Raw genomic sequence first — 25,088 nt, 5'->3', positions numbered from 1 at the left:
TCCGAGGCGGGGAGGGGAGCGCCGGGGCGGAGTTTAGTATGCAAATGAAGGGTAAGGTCTTTTTCCGCGATTGGAGGACGAAGAGGAAGGGGCGGGACCGCGTGTGTTTTACGAGCGCGCGGGTGGGAGCGGGCCAGTCGGCCGCGTTCGGAGGAGCGCACGGGTGGGGGCGTGGCCTGTATGCAAATGAATCGCGACGCCGGACCGGGGCTTCTATGCAAATGATCCAGCTGCCGTTTCCCGGTCGCCCGTCCCAGCGTTCTGCCTAACAGCGCCTCGGCTCCGCCCCGCGGGTAAAAGGCGCCGCGTCTGCGCAGTGCGCTGAAACCAGGACTTAGTGTCTGTTACACAACCGCTGAGGAGCCCGGGGCTGCGCTCTGCGTCGCGTCCCCGCTCCGCGCGTCCCCGGCGGCTTCAGCTCAGTTCTGCTCCGCTTCGCTCTCTTCCCGCTTCGCTCCGCTCGGCCTCTCCCGTACCCTCCGGCATGAGCGGGGACCAGCTGCACAACGACTCCCAGGTGAGTCCCGGGGGAGCCCGGCGCGGGGCCGTTCGTCTCTTCCCGTCGCGGTGGGCCCCGAGGAAGCGTTTCACTTCAGCTCCCGCCGGGTCGGGACGCACCGCGGCGCTGCCCAGCGCGGCTGGGGGATGGCAGTCAGCCGGGCACGGCCGCCCGGATCCGCTGGGACTCGCTGCTCCCGGTCGGTGTCGCTGGGATGGGGTTGGGGTTCCCCGTGGGTGGGGGGGGGGGGGGGGCCGGTTCTTTTTGCTTTGGTCCCCCCCGCCCGGTTGTACGATGGCTTCAACCCCCCCCCCCCCCCCCCCCCCCCCGTGGCCGCGTTCCGCATCGTGCCGCTGCCTTCTCGTTTGGTATTTAATTTTCCGGGGAGAGAGGAGGGAAAAAAATAAATAAAAAATAGAGAAGGAAAGATAAAAGAAGGGGGGATCCGGGCCCGCCGCCCCTTCCCCCGAATAGCTCGCTAAACGCACGCGGCCCCCCCTCCGTGCTCGGCGTTTCTCACGGCCTCTCCCTGTCTCCTCTCCCCGCAGATCGAGGCGGATTTCCGAGCCAACGGTGAGTGGGCCCGGCGCGCCCCGCGCCGCGCAGACATGGCGTCCCAGAGACTAAGTCCCGGCTCCGCGCTCACCGGCCCCATTGTTCCCATCGAGCCGCCCCCGGCGCCCCCGCCCGCCCGCTCCGCGCCCCCCCCGACCGCCTCTTCGCACAGAGGGGGCACCGGAGGCCCCCGATCCGCTCCCGTCGGCTCCTCCGGGGTTCCCTTTAGGCCCCGATTCCACGCTGGAAAGTCGCCGTGTCGGCGGTCGGGACTTAGTCTCTGCGCCATTTTCTTTTTCTCCTCTCCTCTCTGTGGCTTTTCTCTCCTTCTCCTCCTCCCCGAGCCGTCGCCGAGAAGCCTTCCGCGGTGGGGGCGGGCGGCGATCCCCGGCTCCAGCCTTCTATTAGCAAAGGGGAAAGCGAAGTTTTTAGCTAAAATAAAGCCCGGAGCCGTTTTTATCGCAACCTGCCCCCCCCCCCTTTTCCCCCCCCCCACCCCCCCCCCCCCCACGTTCCCTGCTCTGTTCCTTTCAGGGAATCCCTCCCTTCCCCTAAAATGAAAGGTGATTGCAACATGTTGCTCTTTTTCAAAGAATCTGCCGCATCCATTTTAAGATCTTTGGTAGTTCTTTCCTCCCCGTTTAACTGATGGAAGTTCACCTTCTTGGGTGGGGCTTTTAAATTAAAATTAAAATCCCACGTTAGGGAAAAACAAAACGACAAATAGAAGATAGCACAAGCTGTATAGGCAGTTCCAGAAATGTAGGCAGCATTCTTCCAAAAGTTTGCAGCTGTAACTGTGCATTTTGTTTAGAAACGCTGTAGGAGTCCTGATTTTTTTTTTTTTAATGTACACGTTCATATGTATTAATATATTATCTGATGCTTATATTAATATATATTTATTCTCTAGTGAGCCTGATAACAACTGTTTCTTTTGGTGTTCATTTGGTGTTTATTTAGGATGCTAACCCCCTCCTTGTGCTGTTAGGTGACAAATCAAAGGGTTGGAGCCGTGTGGGGGAAATGGGCCAGGTGTCACCTAGCTGTGTGTTAGTCACACTGCTGCGGGTGGTAGAGCAGCCCTCAGCACTGGAGTGGCAGAGGACAAAAACAGTGAATTGAAGATATCTTTGCTTTACTCGGTGCTTTCCTATAGTGATTTCTGGGCAATGTCCACGTGCCCTGAAAGCTGCTATGTGTAAATATTTACAATTCTGCCTTTGTGTGCACCTTTCTTCCTGTCCCTTCGTTGGAATGCAGTTGTGTGTGTGCAGTGGGAACGTGCAGTAGGATTTAAACAGCTTTTGAACTTTATTTAAATGGTGATACTGGAGCAAAGCTCTGTGAATGATTTTTAGCAGAGAAAAATATAAAGTGGATTTTTAAAGAACGGCAGTAGGAACTCCTGAAGCAACTTCAGTACCAGTGTGTATTTGAATACTTGTAGCATTCTTGTGCTGGAAAATATTTGCCTAAGGATCATGTCTATTTAGGGGAAAGAACTCCCTGGAAAGCTCAGTTATGTGCTGCTTAACGTAGGGGAAATTGTGCACATTGACCCTTTCCAGTGAAGTACTTTGGGGCATTTTCTCCCCCATTATGACCATGTACCCTTTTATTCTCACAGTGATCTTAGTCATTTGGTACTTAAAACTCCTCCAGTTTTGATTTCTACCATGTATTGAAAGAATCCGCTGTGCAAATTTAAGGACACCTTGATATAAGAACTGAGTTCTGGTAGCTCAGACGCACGCAGTGAATTCCTACCACTGCATCAGCACTCTTTTCCTCGTATTGTAGTTGTTCTTATTGCTGTCATGAAACATCTTTATGGCTGGTTAGAGGCCCCTAAAATCCCAAATCACCTTCAAGTGCTGGGAGGTGCACGTAAGGCTGTTAGTGTTGGTAAGGGAATAACGCTGAATAGACATCTGTCCTCCCCCACCTTGTGGCCAGGGCTGATCTTCCTGAAAACCTGTCACCTCTGCTTGTTCGAGGCTCCTTTCCTCTCTGTGCTCCTGTGTTGGGAATTGTCCTGCAGTCTGAGAATAGCATGTCTCATTTAGGCACAGCGTTAGAACTTGAGCTTTTATGTTCTTGTTCTGATCCTATTTAGTGGCAAAGAGCAGAAGTGGGTGGTGGGAATCTCAAGTACATTTCCCAGATGTTTAGAATTGGTTTGTACTTTGGTTATTGTCAGACAGCTCTTAGCAGCAGAGGCAAAAGTCTCATTTCAGACTGCATTGCCTCTATATTTAGGGAGAAGGGAGGTTTTTGTGAGAGCTGGCTAATTCTGAGTGTTGAATGTAAGCATTGATCTAAAAGCACTAAACATTTTCATTAACAAGGAGTGTTTTGGGTGACTTCTGATTAGTGTATCAGTAACAGGGCGACTTAGACACTTCAGTGCTTCCTGTTGTTACAAATGTCTCATATTTAGGTCAGTGTCCACGCTGCTGTGATGGCACAAATTGTTGCAGCTGAAGGAGAGCGGGTGCAGGAGATGTGCTGGCTGGCTGAAGGTCTCAGGAGGGTGCTGGCTGCAGAGGAGCGCTTGGATTGTGTTGCATTCCAGTTTCATTGACAGAGGGGTAGTATTAGGGATGAGAAAGGATGTCGCTTGTAAATATGTGTTCTTGGCTATTTCTTAGCATTGGATAGCCAGATCGCTCTGGCTACTCCAAGCAAGAGTGTCCTGGGTGAGTTCCAACCTGGGTAATTGCATTCCATCTCAATATCCAGATTCTCCCTCCTGTTTAATTTGGCCATAGAGGGTATTTTTTTCACCTTAACTGTATTTTCAGTGGTGGAACAATCTGCAAAGAATTTTCCATGTTCAGTCTAAGAGCGGCTGTTTGCAAACCATCCTGAGAACAGGGCTGTGCTGAAGCAGCGAGTTTTGTTTTTTTTTTTTGTTTGTTTGTTTTTTTGGAAGTAACCTCCTACAGTCTGAAGCATCAAGCAAGCAAGAAGGGATACAGTAGCCTCAAACTGTCATTTCCAAGTACAGCTTGGTCATTGAAAATGACCCCTTCTTCACAGCAGTGAATGTTGAGTCACAACTCTGTACTCGAGTACAAGAAGAAATTGTGGTATTTTTTTCTCACTTGGCAAATTGTGCATCACTTCAGATGCAAAACCTGCTTGGAGATTCTGTTTAGTTTTGCCTTTAAGAGCTTTCCTACTGAATTCAAATATAACAGTCTCTTCTCAGGGCAGTTCCAAAAGAAATTTATCTTGACTTTCAGTTGTCGTATTGTGTTTGTGGTGTGCAGTAGATAAAAATTTGTTTGCAAAATGATCAAATTCACACCAATGCTCCTGAATGGCACTAACTGCTGCTGGCGCTATGACTGTTGGTCTGCATGCAGAACTTCTGTAACATCCAGCACTGCTCCAGTAGGAAGTGAAGCCATCACCCTAAGCAGTGTTGTGGTTGTTTTTTTTCCTTTCCTGTTGACTTGACCAATGATGTTAAGATTGAATTTGTAACCATTAGTGTGTATCAGCAGGAATGAAGTGTGAATTTCATTGACCAGTATTATAGAGATGGCTTCTAGAAGTCACGTGTGCTTGAATGAGAGGCTTGCATCAATAGTAGTTTGGGGAGGGGGGGAAAAAAACCTTTCTGCTCCAGCTTCTGCGCCTTATCAGAAACAGGCAGGTTGAACTGAGTGCTTGGATGGCACCTCTGAATATCAGAGTGATGGGATGAAAGGGAGGGAGTGAGCAAGAAGGAAACTTAATCCAAATAGCAAGGGTGCCAGACAACTGCCTTACAAGCTGTGGAATTTCTGCATGCTTTGTTTCACGTTAAATTCATGTTTCCTTTCTGATGATAGAGCCGGACACATAGAAGGTGGGGATGGCTTAAATGCTAACAACCTGAACAGCAGCATAGCAGAGATCCTGGGGATTTTTTCAGTGGCTGTGAGACTCTGCTGGAGACTTGAATCTTCCTTCCTTCTCTGTGTTTCATTGGTGCCTCCTGGATGGCTGAGAGTCGGCCGCAAAGGAGAGCAGGGCCGCTTCTGACAGAGGGCTGGGTGCCCTAGTGCTGCTGCTAGAGCTGCAGAGCAAAACAAACCTCACCAAGTTAGGGAGCTGCGAGATAAGCTCCTGTGCTCTGTCCCTGTTGTACTTCAGGGCAAAAGTGGCTTTTAAGTTCCCTGGGAGTGTGATGTCATCGGTGCTTTTAAATGTCAAATGTTTGGCTGGGGATCCAATGTGCGAAGGTAGTTAGTGGTATTTAGAAACAGATTGATATCTCCACTGCGAATTTCCTTTCCCTTTTTTGTGATACATGGAAACGTGAATGTTAAGGAATGTAGCCTGTTCCTTCCAGCACAAGCTTTGAATCACTCCCTGCCTTCCTTTCCAAAGTGGGATGTTGGTGAGCCTGTGCTACAAGGACTGCTGCCCGCAGCCCCTGCTCAGAACAATGCTTGGGGTGGTTTGAGGTCTGAAACCACTCCGCTTTTGGATTTTAAAAGCACTTAAATGTCAGACCTTGCAAAATTTCTTTGGGTTTCCAGCATCTTTATCAGGATTGTAGAACGTAACAGCGTCACTTTGCTAAGGGAGTCTTCAAGATGCAGCAAGTGAGGTTATGCTGCTGTCACTTGGTTATTTCTGACACGTCTCAGAAATGCAGACTGTAGGGAGACCTTGTGAAATGTAAATAAAAATATCGTTGGTAAGTTCTTCTTGTATGTCGTGTGCTCCATAAGTTATTTGCATTTATTTTCCCAGCAATAGCTTCGGAAGGGCTTTACCAAAGACCCAGATGTCTGTTGTGTTAATTGTTCTGACACGTTCAGCGTTCAGGTTAAAATTTAATGGGTGTCTTGTGGGAGTGGGGAGCTGAATGCTTTCCTGTTAGCTGCGGCCAACTTCTGTTTTTGTTAAAACTCAGCAGAATTACCTAAATGTGCTGGAAGATGTGTTCTGGGGGTTAATGGCCTGTCTGCTTCCTACTTTCAGATTTTCTTAAGATGTTTTTCATTTTGCTTTCAGCATTAAGCAATATCTGTTCTAATATCCCATCAAGGCTTTTTTGTTTACTTTGTAAAACGTGACAAGATTTAACCACGGAACCAACATTTATGTAGAAGTGTGGCTTTTTACATGGCTCTCCATAAAGCGGGCACACAGCAAATAAAGATGGTCAAACACAAATTCGGATCTGATTTCATTTTATGGTTGTGATTTCAAATATTTGGCGGATAAATCATTGAATTCCTACCTCCTGAGCTGCACTGTCAGCAGAAATAGCAATAATATGTAATTATAGCAAGTACTTAACATCTCATTGACTCAGATTCCTCTGTTAATGATTTCACTGGATTCCTGTTGAAGTGATATCTGCTGAAATAGCACCAGTCTGCCTTGGTAGAGAGGGACTCTCAGTCAGATTTGTTCTGATAGCATAAGTTGCTGTAGTTCCACTAAAATCGGTGGCGTCCTGATATTTTTTTGTTGTTGGACTGGAGGGCTGAGCTTTAATGATGCAGGAAATTCTTTATGGAAAGGGTAATTTAGCATAAGAAATCAGTGCAGACTTTTTTGAGTTGGCTTTTCAAGATGGAACAGTTTCTCTTTCAAGACTGCTTATGCTAATAAAATTTCTTGTAAGAGACACAGACATTCAGAAATATTTACTGGCTTATTAAATTGAATTGCTTTAGTGGCAGCTACTTTTATAGAAACTGCCCCAACTTCTATATGAAACATCACACTGGAACTGGAGAGCAAAATACCATCTAGCGCTGTGTGCTCTGCTCCTGCTTGCATCTTTAAAGGTCTGTGTCTTAGGTTTCCACATCTGAGGATACTGCTTGTAGGAACCGGTGTTTATCACCTTGCTTTTCTGGGGCTGTGTTTGAGTGAGGCAGCATCAGGTGACAGCTCAGCCCAGCCATGCCTTCTCCCTGCATGACTGTCAGCTCTGAGCTCGCTAGCACCGTCACTGTTTAAATATGTATCATCATCAGACTTTGAAATGCTTTCTCCCCTTAAAAGAACAGGGAAGGGAATGGGTTTGCTGTTGTTTCTGCAGCGTGTGAGTAGCTGCTGACCTGTGCTTCAGATGAACTGCTGGAAAATTGCAGCTTGGAAACAAACTTGCAGCTAGAGTGGAGGGAATCCTTCTAAACAGCATTCCCAGTGGCTGCTGTCCTCGGCTCTGGTAACAGGGAGCTCCTGCTCTTGCTGGTGTAACGCTGGGATTAACACAGGGTTGATGTGCTTTTCTGGGCAGAGTAGTTGAGCTGAACGAGTTGTGGGGGCTTTCCAGCATCTTACAGGACTAACAGTTTTTTAGCACAGAATTTGTTCAGAATGTCCTGGCTCACATAAATGCTAAATGTTTCCAGTAGAGTTAATCAGACTTACAGTTAGGAGTGGTCTCACCTTCAGTGCTTGCTTTTTAACTAACAGTTTGAGGGGTGAACTGCAGTAACATCTTCTGGTATCACAGTGAAAGTTAGGAGCACTCAGAAAGGGATGTGAAGAAGGGGTGACGTTACTGTTGTATATCTGTGCCCTACCAGGTGTAAAGCATAGCTGAAAGTTGCTGTTGTCTTTAGGAATGTGAGCCTACAAGCATTCTTTGAAATTGAAATGTGGTTCTGGAATGTAGATTTTGCAGCTGATCAACAGTGAGAGTTCCACTGGGAATGGAGAAAAGAGCCTGAGCTGCCGTCAGCCCTCCTGAAACTTGTTCTCATACGCCTGCTTAATGCGTAACACTGATGGTTCTCAAACCTCTTGGGGATAAAAACAGTATTTTGTTGAACCTTAGTCTGTTTTGCAGTGTCAGCAGGGATATGGTGATAGGAAATAGTTCTGTGCCAGTCCTTGCAGTAACCAAAACTTTGGGAGATCCTCTTGATGCTCTTGGGGAAGTGGGAGACCTTAGCAATTAGTACCTCATAACTGCTAATGATAGAGAGGAGCTCTACAGGGATGGAAGATGAGTAGAGAGCAGGCAATGCTTTGACTAAGAATTGCCTGAAAGTTTGCTGGAGTTTTATTGCAGAATTGTGAGGATGTTTTCTATAGTCTTAGGACCTTTTGCCCGCTAGGATAGCATATTTCTGTGTGGAAAAAGAAAGGACAGATAGTTCCCGTGAGTGCTGCGTTCGTAGTGTTGTTTCACCCAGAGGAAGTTGCCTTTGTTCTGAGCTGTTAGCTGGATCCCGATGGCTTCACTTGGAGATGGTCGCTGTAGTGGCTCAGCTCAGACAGTTCACTTGCGCTGACAACTGCTGTGCAATTGGACTCTGCCAGCTCCCAGCACAAAGGAATCACAAGATGGGCAGCACTGAGCTTGTCTGCCTGCTGTCCTGGGGAGCACTGGAGGCAGGGGCTGGAGAGCTCTGAAGTGTGTATTTCAGTGAGATGGGGCCAGCGCAGGCTCAAAGGTGGGCAGCAGAGCAGGGTTGGTTGGGGTGCTTATTATCTAGCCTCAGCTAACAGTACAGCACCAAGGAAAACGCTTTGTCTTCACCCACAGTAGATCCTCTCTTATGTTTGAATGCTGTGCATCCTCTGGAGCTGGGATGATTGCAAGGCAAACAGAGGCAACATCAGGCCACTGGGAAGTCTGTTATCAGGGTCCTGTCAATCTCTTAAAACCAAAGATTGCTCCTCACAAAGCTTCCAATCAGCTGGTATCTTGAATTCCCTATCAATATTTTTGACACGAATGTATTTGTTCATCCTCACAAGCTTACCATATGCTTTGTGCAGCTGTGAGCTGTGTGGGAGTGCATGTGTGTATTTTTATCTCCTACCTTCGTCAGGGAGAAGGGCTTTTTTAAGGAACATTATAAAGATGGTAGCTTCCTTCTGAGTATTGCAGAGCACTTAGCTTTGTGGTGCCCACCAGAAAACAGAGACTGACTGCTGCCTAGTTCTGCCTGGTTGTCTGTTAAAGACAGATGGACATCTGTGGGACTCAGCACTGGAGCAGAGCAATTCTGCAGCTGCCTGCATCCTTCTGACTGAAGTGAGATGGATTTCTGCCTCGAGACAGCTTGGAGGGTTCTTGTAGCTTCACTGGAATATTTTGATCAGTCTGTACACTCACCTCTGGCTAGGACACATCTGTGTCCTTTAATGACATGCTCTGTGATAAGGATGCTGGCTGTGTGTGCTAGGTTATATAATGTAGAGTCTTATGCAGACATAAAATATTTTAGCATGTAGTGCAACACTGGGAGAAAAAAGCTCTGGCATCCTCAATGTAACTCTAGTTCTGATTCTTCAGAATATCTCTTTCTCCTTTAATACCATTTTTCAAAGATTTCCTAAAAATAAGACTTGGCCACTTGCTGCTCAGTTTGAAATTGCTGCCATTAATTTGCAACTTCGTAATAATCTTTGCAGCAAGCACCTGGGATTTCAAGAGCATGGGATTCTGCAGTGTGAGGGAATAAATAATGGGCAGAAATGAAATATGAGCTCTCACATTCAAAGCCCACGTACAGCTCGTCCTGTCTGACAGTCACTGTGTTAATGCATGAGTGCTGTTATCTGCACTGCAAGGAGCTTTCCCAGCACACGGTGGTTCCTGGGCTGCCCCCCTGCTCAGTGTGCAGCACATGGGGTTGCATGGTGCCTCCATCCAAATGTCTGTCACGTTGGTGCAGCCAGATTTGTGTGGCAGCATCTAAATGGAACAGCGTTAACATCTTCTTGAGGAATTATTTTTTTAGACTGTGAGCAGAGGTGTGGTTTGTGGTTTAAAAAAAAATACAAGAAAACAAGAGTGGAGCAATGCCCAAGCACAGATAGCTTTTAAATTTCCTCTGGTATTTGTCACTTCCTCTGATCTATTGCCTAACATTGCTCCTGTCTTAGCAGAATACACACTCCTAGAGCCTTAGCCGGTGCCTGCCTTCTTCCTTTATTTACCACCTTTCTCCTGCAGACCTTTTTAATTTGAATGACAACATGGTAGCTTTTGTCTTTGTACATAGAGTGGCATAGATCAGTGTGTTGGGGCAGGGCAGTGTACTTTAGCTGAACTTTTCATTGATGGCAATGTATTACTGCTCAGGGCTTGTATTGCAATATTTGAACAGGGGCCAGACCTGTCAAAACAGCTGCTTGTCTTCCTCTGAGGTTGCAGTTTCTTGTTTTGGAGAAGTGGTTTGAAGTGGCCTAAGAAGACCTTTTTGGGGAGAGGATGAGGAAAAAGTAGACAGTAAACATCTGTTTTCCTTTGACGTACAGTAAATGTCTGTTGTGGGTTTTGAAGTAACCGGAGATAGAGTTGAGAAACTCCTAACTTTGGTCTTCTAACCAAAACACAGGGATTTCTGGAGTCAGAATAGCATAACTAGGAGACAGGCTTCTATTTTTGTGGTTTGCAAGCAGACTTCTGTGAGGAGAAAAGAAGAAATGATGGCAGGGGCCAGGCTGTCACATGGATTGCAACTGGAAATGGTGCGGACGCCCCATAGCCAGGTAGGAGGGCTGTCCTCATCCTCCTCTGTCTTCCTGCAGTGGGTGCAAGTCAGAGTGAGCTTGCTGTGTCCCCAGGGAATTTGGTAGCTGAATAGCTGAATGAGCTGACAGTTCCAGCTTTGGGTTCTGTGTGGCGCTGCTTTGCCAGCAGTCCATGCTCTGTGTCGGGCTGTGTGAAGATGAAGGGCTGAATGCAGAAATAGACCCTTCTGAAGTGGACGCAGGAAGCTCTGGGGGGGGAGGGGGCATGTGGTACATGTGGACCCTGTGTCTGGGATTAATGTCTTTTGTGCTCTATACATTGTTATGCTGTCCTAAGGCCATCGTGCTTAAATAGACAGCGCAGTGGGTGGGGGGAGGACTGTGCTGAGCTCAGAGGTGGAGGAGCATGAACAGAGCTGGAGTGTCCCCAGGAATAGATACAGAGCTGCCTGCCTGGGTCTAAGGTTCACTTCCAACCTGGGCTTCTGTTTCTTATGTTGAATTCTCTCCAGCTGAGAACTGATGAGATTAGGAATGGGAAGTACAAAAAAAAAAAAAAAAAAAAAAACAACCTTCTGCAGCTTATGTTGCGATATGTTTTAGATGCAGAATGCATCCCAGCAACTAATGCCTATGTGTGTGTGTATATATATATGTACGTATACACACACATGCGTGCGCATGTACTGATTTATTTCACAGATAGTAAAATGTTGCATGTTGGGTTCTCTAGTGACATGGCTGGGGTTGTAGCAGTGAGATGAGTGGCTGCCTGGTGTGTGTGCAGGGTGCCGGCATGGAGCGCTTCTCAGGTTTGTCTCTGCACCATGGATGCCAGCTGGTGCGAGTGTCTGCTAACTGCCTTGAGCAATAGGAAGAGCAGCAACACAGCATATTATGTCTCCTGCCAGTTTGCGAATCCTAGCAGTGTGTGAGTAAGATCAATTACTGAAGATAAAACAGCAAGGATGGGCAGGTTCTGGTTTGAACTTGCCTAAGCAGGTACACTTACGGGTTAGACGAGCGCTCTCTATTTGAATCTAGCAGTTTGGGAAGCTGGGAGCAGGAGTGCTATAGAGAGATCTGAGAGCACCATTCATTGCAACAGAGGCAGCGTGTACAAAATGGAGGGAAGGAGTAGCAATAATGACGTAGTCTGAGGTTTGTACTCTAGAGTTAATGACCACCAGATGGGGAATAAAAGCTGCCTGCTCCTCTTTGGAGGGCTGAGAATGTCATGAAGCTATTAAAATGTGCTGTGTCTGTTGTAACACTTCCACGTGCACAGTGAACCCCTTCACGTGTGGATCAGAGTAAGCCTTCCTTCCTGGCATTTCCCTCAGTGCTTGGTTTTTAATGTTGTTTTGGATTTAATAAAAGTCCTCATGGTAGGAAAGCAATGTGTGAGCTGTGTTCCAGCACACAGGCATAAACTGCCAGATCAGGAGGCAGCAACACCTTTTGTGTGATGGGAAATACAGTGTGAGAAATGAACTCTTAACAGAACTGATGCTGATCCTGCAGTATTGCCCAAGCCTGATGTAATGGTAAAAGTGTCTTGAGCTGTATTTTTAACAAAGAAACAGTGGCACAAATCAGTTGGGATATCAGTGCTGTTAACTCTGATTCCTGCCAGCCGTCATCCTGGAGCTGCTGAGACATTTGGGTCACTTCATCTTCCTCCAGCAGATTGAAACAGCTCTTCAGCTGTCCAGAACATCTTTGCTCATGGACGTGGATAATGTGTTGTTATTTTCAAGAGCCTTTTTCTCTTTAGTTTTCTTATATCCTCTTGTGTTCTTTCTACTCCAGAAGCAGGAACTGTCTCTGAAAAGCTAGCATCTTGTCTGAGTCACAGTATTATAGCTGGATATGTCACCTGTACTTTATTAGAAGTGTAAGAACTGTCCTTGAAATACTTGTTTTTATGAGTAGATGCAGTTTTCTAATTTAAAATGTGCTTCTCTCTGGAGTTTGATGGCTGTCATAAACAATTAAGCTTTTCTTTTATCATCAAGTGGGCTTATTCAGCATCACTTATATCTAAAACAAGCTTCCTTTTAGGTTTTAGACAGCTTTAATTATCTGGATATGAAGAGAAAATATGGCTTGAAACTCGATGCTCCGTGCTTGGCTTCTTTAGCTTTCAGTGTCTGGTTTCGAGAGAGTTCAGCAGCGTGGCTGTATTTGCCCTGACCCATAGTGTGTCTTGCAGTGCACGGAGCAGAGCAGCCAGCAGGCACTAAGCTGGCTGTCCCAGTCACATAGATCTTGCACTGGGTTTTGTGCAGAAGACAAGCGCTTGGATGGATGGATCCATCAGTTTCTTGTTTCATAAATGAAGGTGTAAAGCTATTGCTCCTCAGCTTCTTGAGCATTGCCTTCCATGTTGTGCCCCTTCCCTCCTGCTCAGGTCTGTTGCTGATCCATTTGACCATGGTGTGAAACCTCCAACTTACTGTCAAAGCATCAGCTCGACTGTGTAGAGGAAAAGAGAATGCGCTGTTGAACCATGGCCTGATTTTAAAATGTTTTCCTGTGCCAAGAACACACCTTACAATATTCACCCTATGCAACAATTTTTTTTTTTTTTTCCAGGAGGCTGATAGCTTTTTGTTTGAAGCTGCTGCTGTTGTCTTTGCAAGCCAGCTGAAACTGTCTGCGTGCAGTTTCGCAAACAGGTGACGTTGGTGCTGGCAGCAGGGATAGCTGGTTCACAAGGTGGGCTGGGTCTGCCGGGAGCTGATCTGTGCTTAGGCTTGGCTCACGGTGTGCTGGCTTAGGATGAGAAACAACAGTAACCGCGGGTCACGTTCCTGAAGGATCGAGGAGTTTACAGGGGCTTGATGTGCTGCACTCAGAGTGTGTTTTTAAATCAAGTCCTCTATAGAGAATGAAGCTGTGAGCATTGTTTTGTGCAATCCCCTGTAGCTGTGTTGCCAGCAAACAAGCAGCGTTCAAAACAGATGTGATCCTCGTTTGTTCATGTCAGAATTAGGTTGTTTTTAAGTTCTTATGTTTTTCTGCCTTTTTGTAAACACCCCAACCGTCTGTCTGCCAGGCACAGCAGCCTTGTGCTCAGTCTCTAACCCAGACTATGAGACCTTAAATCCCTGGGGGAGCTTGTTAGCATGCAGTTCAAGGAGTCCTCTTTTATCACACCAGCGAGTTTGTTTTGAGAAGGCAGTTGAGCTAGAGAACGCTTTCCAGTTTCGTTTTCACAGAGAAGTCCCAGGGAAGAAGTTTGCTAACTGGCACATGGCAAATATTAACTTTTTTGAGTGGAGCAGAAATAAAAACGCTCTTAGACTTTTTTTCTGAGCCGAGTTTTTGCGGTGCCTTATGGTGTGTACTGACAGTTTAATCTCAGCAGAGTTGTGGAATTAGTCTTTGATGATTAGCTCATTAGGGGAACACTGTCAAAGAAATGCTCACGTTAATTGCTCTTCCCCAATATCACAAAAATTATTAATACTTTTATGATTCATAGTCTACAGACAGCAGTAGTGGCATTTTCTTCTGGTGGTTTCAGAGCTGAAAAGGTAAGTGCTCTGCTCTTTTTGTCTGAAGTCTGATACTCAGAAGGGCTTTGCTCTGAGCCTCCGTGAGGGCTTTAAGAAGAACACAGATCTGTGGCATCAGCTGTGAATGAAGATGTCTCATAAATCTGACCTTTGTGTTCTGAAGTCAGCGTCACTTGGCCAGCAGTGTCGGTGGTATTTGCTCAGTTCTTCATCCTATAAATAATTTCTTAAATCTGTACCACCTCCTTCCCATCATTCCGGAGGAACCAAGCAGTGTGTCAGTAGTGTTTGCAAGCTACTGGCTCGTGATGTAGCAAGTCCTGTGTTCTGAATGGTTCTAAGTGTACAGAGAGCTAAGTTGAAGTCACGCTACCAGTAGAGATTGATACTCTTTAAAAGACATCAGTATGGAAACAGGTTGTCAGATGTCTGTCTATCAGGAGTCTTATGGTTCTGTTGGTCACAGCAGATGTGTTCCTGCACTTCAGACCTAACCAGAGTTAGGCTTGTAGGCAGATGTGCATGCAGCTTATGAAGCAGCTTTGAACACACTCCTTGATCGAGCAAATGCTGATGTAAGTGCACGCTTACCTGTGGTGAAGTTAGATTTTTGAGAATGCCATGCTTTAGCAAATTGCTTCCTTGTTTTACTTGTATGGATGCTTTCTGCACTCAAAAAAAAAAGCACAGACTTTCTAACTGAGTAGCTCCCACTGTGGTCACTGTTCACTGTATCTTGGCTTTTATTTTAGTCACCAGGTAACAGTTGCATGCTTTATAGTCTTGCGTGGAAACCTTTAAACAATTTCTCTGTGCACAGATACATTTGTAGTATTTGAGCAATGACTACTGAACTACTTCACCTCTTAGAGTGCAAACAAATGTCCTTAGGAAACCAGATTTGGCTTAGGACTGTCCTCAGCTAGTGCAGGCTGCTCAGTACATCATTACTAAAAGTGAGGCATTGCTGTTAATCCTGCTAATTTAATTTTCTATTTGATTATAGCTTTATCTCCAGGGATGTTTTGATCTGCCCGTGCTGTTTTGGGGATGGAATGTGTAGTTGAATATCTCTTGCCGTTGGTGAATGTTTTCAGTATAGGTTTTTCATATTCATTCTTACCGTATGAGGAGTACTCATCACATAGTTTTCTCACTTACAGGCTTTACTTAATGCTACTGCTATGCATTAATAAAGGCTTAAGGCTCTGGTATTGCAGTATCAGTGCCTTTTGACATCTGATAGTATCAAGCAAAGCTGATCACAGGTCACAGTTGTGATTACAGGAAAAACAGGGAGTTTTTTCTGATCTGCTGGAGCCTAGAGCGCAGGAAGTAACATCATTGTGAATTATAAAAGATCCAAGGTCGAAAATAAACTCATTTACCATAAAACTTAAGAATAGCTTTGCTGAAGTACTTGGCAACTCAACCAAATTGAAGTGTGTTCCAGAGCTGCAGGGTCGGCAGGCTGCTGTGCTCCTCTGGGGCCAGCAGGTCTTGCTGTAGGAGCGTGAGCCATGCTGCAGTGCTGTCTGTGGGCACGGGCCTGAAGGCTGAGGAAGAGAGGGAAGGGCAGAAGGCCACAGCCAGCTGCTGCTGTGCCTGCCTGGGAATGACCTGCTGCATCCCTGTAGCGGGCAGGTGGCACCAGTCCTTAATGTAATGTTTGTGTGAAACTGTACCAGGTGTGTGGGTTGAGCTCTAATAAGATTCATTATAAACTTAAAAAAAAATAAAAAATAAAAAATCTGTCAACAGAAATAAGGCTGGCAATCAAGAAACATTTTAAAAATATCTTTCCCCACAGCTTGTAATTGAATCATTCAGGAATAAATTATTAGCTTGTAAATACGCTTTGCTCTTGTCCTTCTTCCTGTGCCTATTTCTGCCAACAAAGGAGCAGGTGCAAAAAACAACTTTTTTTTTTTTCCTTTGGAATACTGCTGCAAATCAGCTGCACCATTTTGTGTTCTCATTTCAGATCACGTTAACCAGGAATATCAAACTATTGGGTGCTTCGGTAGTGCTCAAAGTTACTCAAGCATCTTTCTGAGCCTCACCAACCAACTTAAAGTATTGAAATATGTTAGCATTCACGTTCAGAAAACCTGGAGAGCGTGGTCCTGTTGCAGAGGTTGTGAAGCAGAACCTCTGTATGATGCACATCGTTAGATAAGGACTCACATTTAAGAGCGGTGATGAACCAGCTTGTGATGGTTGCACCTGCAGCATGTTTCCTTCAGTTTAAACAGCTCATTTAGTGATGGTGGTAATGGAAGCTGTTCAAAAAGCTGAGGAAAGTAAGCTCTCTTTCACACCTAGTTATCTCTGCATAGGTAAGGAGAGGTCTGCTCTTAACACTGAGGGAACAAGGTGAGCAGAAGTGGTTGGTTCTGCTCGGCTCCTGGGGATTATGCTTTTTTCCTTTTAATAGGCTTCAGATGTGAAACAAATTAAGTAAATGTTTTTCTCCCATTCCTAAGTCATTCAAGGCAGATGTGAGTTCTGTGTGTAATGTAATCTGAAAATGCTAGTTGTGAATTTAGCAAAATTTTGATTTCCAGCCAGAGATGCAAGCCATTCAGAAAGCAGGGGGGAAGTGTGGAGCTGCTTTAATTGAAGTCAGGAGTTCATTATGCATATTAAACTGCAATGAGAGGTTACATTCTGCATTCAGTTATCTGTATCCATGTGACTTCACAGCTGCCAGCAGTGAGACTTGACCTGGATTTAGCAGAATAAACAGATTACAGATGCGTAACAAGATTAAAATCAGTGACTTAAAGTAATATTTATCTATTGATTAAATTGAAGACTTCTAGAGGAGCTGGTGTGCTGCCTGTAGGAGCTTTACTGAGTGCTCATTAAGCACAGCCTTGTGCATTGTAAAACTTGCAGGTCTATGGGTACACCTTGGATGTGGAAAAATGACTGAATGGGGCAGCCAACACTGAGCCTCGTCGTCATGCAGTGCTGGGACGTATGTGGACTCTGCTCATGCCAAGGAAGTGTTAGGATTTCAGAGAATCTTCAAAAACATCTTCTTAGTGAACCCAAAACTACCACTTATTTACACAGCAAGCAAGAGAAAATATTTTTCCTAGTTGACATTGCTTGCAGTGTAATTATTCCTTACAACACAGCAATTTTCCTGCTGCCTAATGCAGTTTTAGGACTGAAATTTTTCTTATGCTCCAAAATGAGATGAATCTCCTTATTTTTCAATACAGCTGAACTGTCCATGATCCTCTCTAAGGACTAGGAATTTGTTTTCTCCTTTCTTTCTCCTGATTCACCTGCTTTGGAAGTTTGGCTGCAATCTGCAAGTGCTGCCTTTGCATTCCAAATAGTGTTTGCACCTTTCTGGTGGTGGCATGAGGAGCAGTTGGAGGCACAAAAGCCTTCTGCTGGGGGACACTGGCTCAGTCTGCGAATGCAGCACAGTACATCAAGTTCCTGATTGCACTGTGGGTTTGTCACAGCTCGTACCAAAGGGTTTGCTTTGCTCTTGACCCAGTCTGCCAAAGGAACTGTTAAAGCTGTTCCCTGGGCAATATCTTGTGGAAAGTCTCAAGAATGTGATGGAGCCCACCTGCCTGTGACAGTGAGGAAGGAGCAGGCTCTGTGCTTGACCTGACAGCAGAGCACAGGCTGGACAAGATTCTCTGAGCTGTGTCAATACCAGAAGGGTATGAGCCCCAGGGATGCTCTGCCTTTTCCCAAGCAGGCTGTGGACCAGCAGCGCAGACAGCAGGTGTCTGGTGTGGCTGAGCAGCAGTGAGTGTGTCTGGCTTTGCACATCCTTCTGGAAAGGAGGACTGCTGGAGCCATGTGTCGTCCCCAAAATTCGGCAGCCTGAACTGTAAGATGAGCATTTCTGCTCAAGAAGAGGAAAGAAGCAGGAAAACAAGGATTAAGTGAGCCATTTTGCTTTGAATTGTTTTGAAGCAGAGGGGAGGTTATCTTGTGCAGTCACTGATTACTCCATAGTCTAAACAAGGCTCTGTTTTGCAATCTCTGGAGCAGTGCTGGGTGGTGCGTGAGGCTGGCTGGGCTCCCAGCACCCACTGACCTGAGCCCCTGGTCTGTGTGGTGCCATGTGGCTGCCTTTGTCTCTCCTGTGTCTCTCCTGTGTCTCTTCTTTGTCTCTTCTTTGTCTCTCTGTGGGATGGCTGTGTGTGGCAGCACCCTGTACTGGACCTCAGGGATGTGCCGAAGGTTTCTTGCTAAAAGAAAGAAACTCTGGAAATGGGATTAGGCTCCCTTGCATTATCCATTTGGTTGGGCTGGAGTTCTACCTTCTGTCATTATTTTAAGCTAGTTCTGTGTTTCTACACGCTAAGCTGGCCTGCATGCAATTGTCCAGGTTTTCTCCATGGCTGCTCTTCCTGCTGTGCCTGCGATGTTAACTGCATTTTGCACGATGGGAAGGAAATGGATGTGAATTAGAAGTGTGAGATTAGATGGTCTAGTGAACAACATTCAGTGTTAGAGAGGATCTCAAGGAAATCCATTGGGAACCTACCTACATCTTCTGTTTTATGCAAATCTTTCTTCTGAAGCTGGTTCTCATTTGAGTGTTCCTCAGCAACATTTACTTCTATACACATCCCCCTCCAGAGCCTGTCTGGTATAGATGTCTGTGAGCTAATTGGAACAAAGATTGGCTTGTAATGAGCATGAGGCTTCTGAAACTAGAGAGGAAATGAAGCTTAGGCCTGTAGCTGCCTTTTGTTCACTCTTCCCTTTTGGGTCTGATGTTGATGCTCAGGATCTGGTGGGGATACTCAGGTGCACGCAGAGCTGACAGAGATGGGTAGCTGGCTGCTACAAATGGCTGGCTTTCCTCTTCTCTATCTATTTGGCCCCCTTCACTGACTCTGAAAAGTAATTCTGAACTGGTGGGAGGTGGGAGGAGGAGGAATTAATGCTTCTGGAAGGTAAACTGGACATGATAAGGGCTAGGAGTGAAGCTGCTATATACCATGTAACTCTCACATGTTTCCAACTTGGCTTTAGTTCTGGTATCCTGGAGTGCTGTTGGGTCCCACTGTGCTCACTGGGTGGTTTTTCTCCTGTTCTTCCCTGGCTGTATCTTTCTGCTGCACAGAGATGTGATGAGCAAAGGCTTTGGAAGCTTGAGGTGAAAGCACGTGTTCTGTTTTGCTGCTGCTTTCAAGATGTACGTGCAGTCTGTAGCTTTACACATGTGGCTACAGATGCATAAACCAACAGGAAAAACATGCTGAAAACATTTCTACCCCAGCGAGGAAGGACTGCATTAGTTTGCAAGGCACTCAAATTCTGAGTGGAGGAGGTTGTGGAAAGTACTTCTACTCATAAGGTAGTATAGCCTTAAAGAATAAAGTTCATTAGGGTGGTTCTTACCTGATTTTCATAAGAGATGGTGCTTGACATTTGTCTCCTCCATGCCAGGGGCTTTTCAAGCTGTACACTGACGCTGACAGTTTCCCCAAAGTCTTGCTTCTGTGTTTTAGTCTGCTTTGTTAATGGAAGCATACTCCTGGCTTTCGTTCTCTGATTTATGCAATTACAGGAGAATGCTTTACATCTTGGGAATCCCTGGAAGCACATGTTTCTGTTCACATTGATTCTATTTATTTATTTATTTGCTGAATGCAAATAATGGATTGGAATTTCATTGTTGCCTCTCAGTTGGGAGCCCTTTGGCGCGTGTAAGAGACAGCTATTAATATAGCCTTTCTGTACTGATCAAACGTATGTTTTAATGCTTTGTGAGGCTTCCCCAGCCCTGCTCTCTGTGTAGTGCCTTCTGGTGCAACTGTTCTAGCAGTGATTTTATGTGTTTGTCAGCCAGAGGTGAGATGTACTGCGGGACCAGGGGGACGTGGACGTGCCACCTCTTTCAGAAGGAGGCCGTGGGGAAGCATTGGCTGTTATTGGGCTTGCTGCTGTTGTTTTTTCTGCAAAGTGTTTTCAGTATGGCAGCTTAAGGTGGTCATCACACCATGGAGCTATCTCGGTTACTTCAGCATTAATTACCAATGCGCTGCTGTCACGTTGCTTACCGTTTTTCTCCCCTAGATTGATGTAGCCCTGGGGTTTCGGTGAGGCAGAAGGTGTGTTCATCTTGTTTTGCAAACTTTGTATCTCAAAAATGCATGTAAGATCCTTGCTTTGTGTAATGAAACTTTGCTGGAGAGAAAGCGGAACTTCTCAGTCATTTCGTAATGCGAGGGACAGAGGAAGACTAGACATTTCTTCAGTAATTTATCTATTATTGGATTACAAGATTAACAAAGAATGCAGCAACTTAGGGGTCTGTCTTTTGGGTAAGCCAAGTATCCCAGCACAGCCCTTTTAAGGAAAAAGCTATAATGTCTCCTGCCCGTATGGCATCTTTTGCCTTAAGCAACTGTTGAAGTATGGAGAGGTCACTGGCTTTAGTCTTTCCATCAGATTTCCGAAGTCTCTTTGCTTTAGGAGAGCAGAACTGGTGCTGTGTGGTGTGGTTCTGGCCCAGCCCTGTTTTTGCTCTCCTTCATGGGTGGCAGAGTTTGCAGCAGTTCTTTGGGAAACTGTACTCTGGGAAATAGGTTGACTCCAATCTATTCAGTGTCGATATATTCCTGCATTTGAACCCTTAGAAAAGAGGGAATGCACTATGTTGAAATCTTGCTTTATTACTGAAGTTTCTGCCTAAGGATAAACTTTTTGCTTATTCTGTTGTACTTTTCCAGGCTCCCTTCTCATGAAGCTTTCATGCTTTTCTTCCTCTATTTCTTCCCTTGCATGATTGGAAAATGAATTATGAGGATCTGAAGCTTCCTAACCGTGAGCTGCTTTGTCTGTTCTCCTTGTGCTCAGTCAAAACTGATTTAGATGCTTGGCAGCAAGGTAGAAAACTTGGGATTTGCTCTTCTTTGGGGGGGGATGGGGAGGGAGGAAAAGTGTGATGGGATGGAGAGGTTTGTTTCTTCAGCGTTTTTAGAGCGGCAGCCTGGCTGGGCTGCTGCGCCTGAAGCCATAGCACAGCAATTGTACTTCATTTGAATTTGGCTTGGGGGGGGTTGAGGATTTAGAAATAGCTTTCTGATATCTGCTTACAATCGGAACATGCTCTTTCTGTTGTAGTTTGGATTCAAGTACTTCAGTGTTTAAGAAAAAAACCACCACCATCACAACAGAACATAACCTCGGCAAGCTGCAATCTGTAGCAGTGTTGATAGTGGAGATGTCTTTCAACACTCGTGGTAAAGGGTTGGATGTGAAGCTGCTTTTGAAAGTTGTGCCTTTTCTGCTAAGTGCAGCTCTGCGTGAAGCAGAAGGCCAGCAGTCTGCTTGGGTACTGCTGATGTTTCATCTTGGCACCAAGTCCTGCTTCTTTACTGGATGTCATGCTTAGGAAACATTGTTTCCCCAGGTGCTATTTCTGTTAGTTACTCTGATCCAGGTAATGGAGACTCCAATCCTGGCCTCCCCTTTTTAATCGCTTTCATTTCAGGTCTTTTGCAGTCGGCTGTTAGAGAAATTAGGCAGCAGAGCAAACAGACCTGCAGTACCTTTCCAGAATAAACGTTTTATGTGTATTCTGCAGTTTCGTAAGTAGGACCATTAGGCCAACAAGTGACTCGTCCAGTTTCACTTGGGTACTCTGTTAGATTACAGTTTGCTTTTCCAGAGTATCGTCACAGTACTATTGGCTCTCTGTACAGCGCCTTCTGGCTGCATGTTTCTTGCTTCTGAGACTGCTAGGTGCACATAGATGTTGTCCCTGATACCTGGGTGCAGTTCTGTTTTCTGCCCAATAGATTTTCCTTTCCCTTTCAGGGCTGCAGCAATGGCAATCCATTTAAACAAACTGCAGAGATGTAATTAGTTACTGGAACAGCACGATCAAACTGTGGCTTCCTGCAGCTGCGGGACAAATACCGTAGAATTTAAACCTTCCACACCGGTCAGGAGCGATTCCTGTATGTGCCTTTTACAATTGTTAAAACGTGTCAAGTCAGATAACTTGTCTAAAGCCATAACCTATCCAGCAGTGAGGATCTCAGTCCTCTGTGCCTCAAACCAGAGCCTGACAGAGCAACCTTTACACACATGGACTCACCGCTGCTTGTTCAGGTCACCTGCCAACCACACTGCTGTTCATGCTAAAGATCTTGGGTATTGACTGTTCCAATCTTTCTACTTGCTAATGTAATCTCTATATTGTAGAAAGTACTCCAGTACTACATTCTTCCAGTCAGATGCCTGAGGTAAAAATATGGTCTTTGCCAGGAATACGAAGTGTGTTTTAGACACCTGGAACTGCATTCACGTGTTTGAAGATTCACAGCTCTTCTAGGCATCTTTTCAGCACTTGAACCTTAACGAATTTAACAGTTTTTATTCCCAGCAGATAGGAAATTAAATCCCTAATATGATTTGGCACAATAAATGATGCCAAATGGTAAAACATGACTAGGAAAACTTGAAAGTGAAGAGGTCTTCTGATCCGAACTTTTACAGTGGCTGCTTTTGAGAAGAGCCTGTGAGGGAGGAGAAAAAATCTGTGAAATTGTTTCACTGGAATCATGCAGGGTCTTTGTGCTTTGCTTTCATGTCCCAATAGGTGAGAAGGAAATCAGCCTAAAAAACTGTAAAAGTACTGTAGTTGTGTGGTCCAAGAGTGAGATGTTTCAACTGCACAGCGAGTGCCAGGAGATGACAGGACAGCTCAGGAGAAGGTTTGAACTCAACCAGTTCTTGAACCCAATCCAGTGTTACTGACTTATCTCCCCCTCAGCTGCATAATTTAGCAGTGGAACTGGAGAAGCCTTTAAGACTTTCTTCTGCTCTCTAGAAGAGAGGCTGAAAAGATGCATGCATGCAGTCACCCTGCTGATTACACAAAGCATCCTCTGTTGGGATGGGGAAGGATTTCTTGCTGTTCAGGAGGGGTAAATGCACCAGTAGTAGGAAGCACACTGCATTCAAACTGACCAGTGATTCTGAAAAAATCTTCAAAGCTTGTATGCTTCTCTTGTAAGCAGTAGCTAATGGCACTGGGCTTAGGGCAGAAATGGAACCCCTCAGCTAAACTAAAAGTGCTGTGTGAGTAGCAAGTGGTTAGAAATGTTTTTTTAGGTGGTATTATTGTGGGGTTTTTTTATGCTATGTCTTCTGATTTGGACATAGATTTCAGTCCCAAGAATCAAGTAAATTTAAATTGCCCTTCTGGACATCAGCACAGGGACACATTGAGGTGATGCTTAGAACGGACAGAATACAGCAGCTGGGGAATTTCTAGGTAGTCTAATAGGAGAAACAATTGGAATATTGCTGGAACCAGAAAGTAAACTGCACGAAGTCCTTGTCCCTAAGACTTAGCAAGATACAGCAAAAGGGCAAAGACTTCTGGCAGAAACCTCTCTGTATGCAGGTAAATCACTGCATTCAAGTTGTGCCTGCAAAAGCTTACAGGAATGTGAACCCAACTACAGCAAATACAGAAGGCAAATAGATTTATCTGGAATAGCTCCCATTGGCCAGGAATTGGGGTTATCAGGGTTAATTTGCCTGCTATTTCACTTAATTTAGGAAAAATGAGGAGAACCAGATTGCTACTCACATCCTTTTCTCAGTGCTTAAAAAGATGGTTCTAAAGCAAAGTGAGGAATGGGAAGCAGGTGAAAGTGGGTGTTGGGAGTGGGATCCAGTGGTGTCTGCATGGTCTTGTGCTGTGTGCCTGCAGTGCCCTCCCAGGTCCTACTGCTGGCTGCAGGGTTTAATTAGGAAAGTTGCCATGTAAACTGAAACATTAATGTAGGGAGCAGACCTGCTCCCCTTGATCTGTAAGTAATCTTTATTGGGGGAGTGGGGAGAGGTGGGTGCTCAAAAGGATTATGAAAGCAAATTAATTTTTCATAGGAGTTGTGTGTAATTCCATATAGCTGGGTTCTGTGAGCAGGGCACTGGGGCAAGGTCTGCCTGGAGGAGAAGGCTGCAGGGGCTCCTTGCTGCCCTTCTGCTCATTATAGGGGCTGCTGAGCTTTCTACAGCCCTGATCCTGAATAAAGAGTGAAACTGTGCTGTTGGAGTAGTGCTGTGCGTACAAGTATTGCAAATAGGGTTATGACTCAGCCTTTCCCTGGAGACCTCTGGGGGGGGAGCAGGGCTGCAGACCAAAAGTGCTTAGAATTTCCCATCCTTAACTTGGCTGTCCTTGTAATTAAGTAGAGTCCGAAGATGAATCAACATACAAAAATGCAGGGCTGCTCATGGTTGCTGGAGATGCAGAAGGGAAGGCAGGAATAGGACAGGACTTTGGTAAGCTGTTGGAGGCGCACCAGGCTCAGTGCTGACTGCCAGACACGGTGCCAGAGACATCAGGCTCTGTGAACAGAGGAGATGCCAAACTCTGTTTGGGTTAGCAGATACTGAAGGGAGAGCCTTGGGGAGATGGAGCCTTGCCCAGTAGGTGTAACCCCTGTCCCTGCTGTAACCTTGGCGCTGGAGACACGCTCAGTTCTGCCATCCTCTGAATGTCACACGGACCCATTGGGGTTTGAACTTTGCTCACAGTGGATAGTGAAGTCTGCTAACGCTCCTGGGGAAGCAGCAGCATTTACCTCCTTGTTTATCGCAATGGGGAGGAGATGTACTTAAGAGGTGGCATAAGAGGCAGGAAACAAATGTATGTGTGATAGTGTCTGACCTCAGCAGCTTGAATGAGGCTGGATCTAGTCAGCTGAGTCAGCTGAAAGCTGGGGATGTTACCGGAGGCTGAGAGGAGGCTTCTAGGAATTGATACGTGAACACATAGATCAGAGGAAACAGGTTATGGGCAGTAATTACTTGTTCCTTGTTCCTGTGCTGATGAGGTGTGGTGTGAGATGCCCTATGGTGTCATAAGGTTTCATTCCAAATTCACTTTTCTGTTGTCTGTGTGACAGTGCAGAGGATGTCGTCCGGGTGTCTGGGATGTGTTGCACAGACTGGGGGGAAATGGCCAAACTCATTTTGTCAGCCACAAGATAACCATCAATTTGGTCTGCTAGACAGCAGCAGCCTGAAAAAGG

At 45.7% G+C, this 25,088-nt stretch overlaps 1 protein-coding gene across 1 annotated transcript in view; it reads left to right on the top strand.

Moving 5' to 3' along the window:
* The first annotated feature begins 236 nt into the window (after window positions 1-236).
* The window catches only part of TOP1 (DNA topoisomerase I), a 61,853-nt gene continuing 37,001 nt past the window's right edge, over window positions 237-25,088 (top strand). The window contains exons 1-2 of the mRNA XM_042883613.1: window positions 237-517; window positions 1,048-1,072. Coding sequence (XP_042739547.1) covers window positions 485-517; window positions 1,048-1,072 — 58 coding nt within the window. The 5' untranslated portion in view covers window positions 237-484. The remainder of the gene's footprint in view (window positions 518-1,047; window positions 1,073-25,088) is intronic.

This window comes from Lagopus leucura, unplaced genomic scaffold (genome assembly GCF_019238085.1).
Source record: "Lagopus leucura isolate 7727_CA_CO unplaced genomic scaffold, USGS_WTPT01 Super-Scaffold_100039, whole genome shotgun sequence".
Lineage (NCBI taxonomy): Eukaryota > Metazoa > Chordata > Aves > Galliformes > Phasianidae > Lagopus > Lagopus leucura.
Note: the sequence above shows the minus strand (reverse complement) of the source record. Positions and strands in the feature narration are given on the sequence as shown.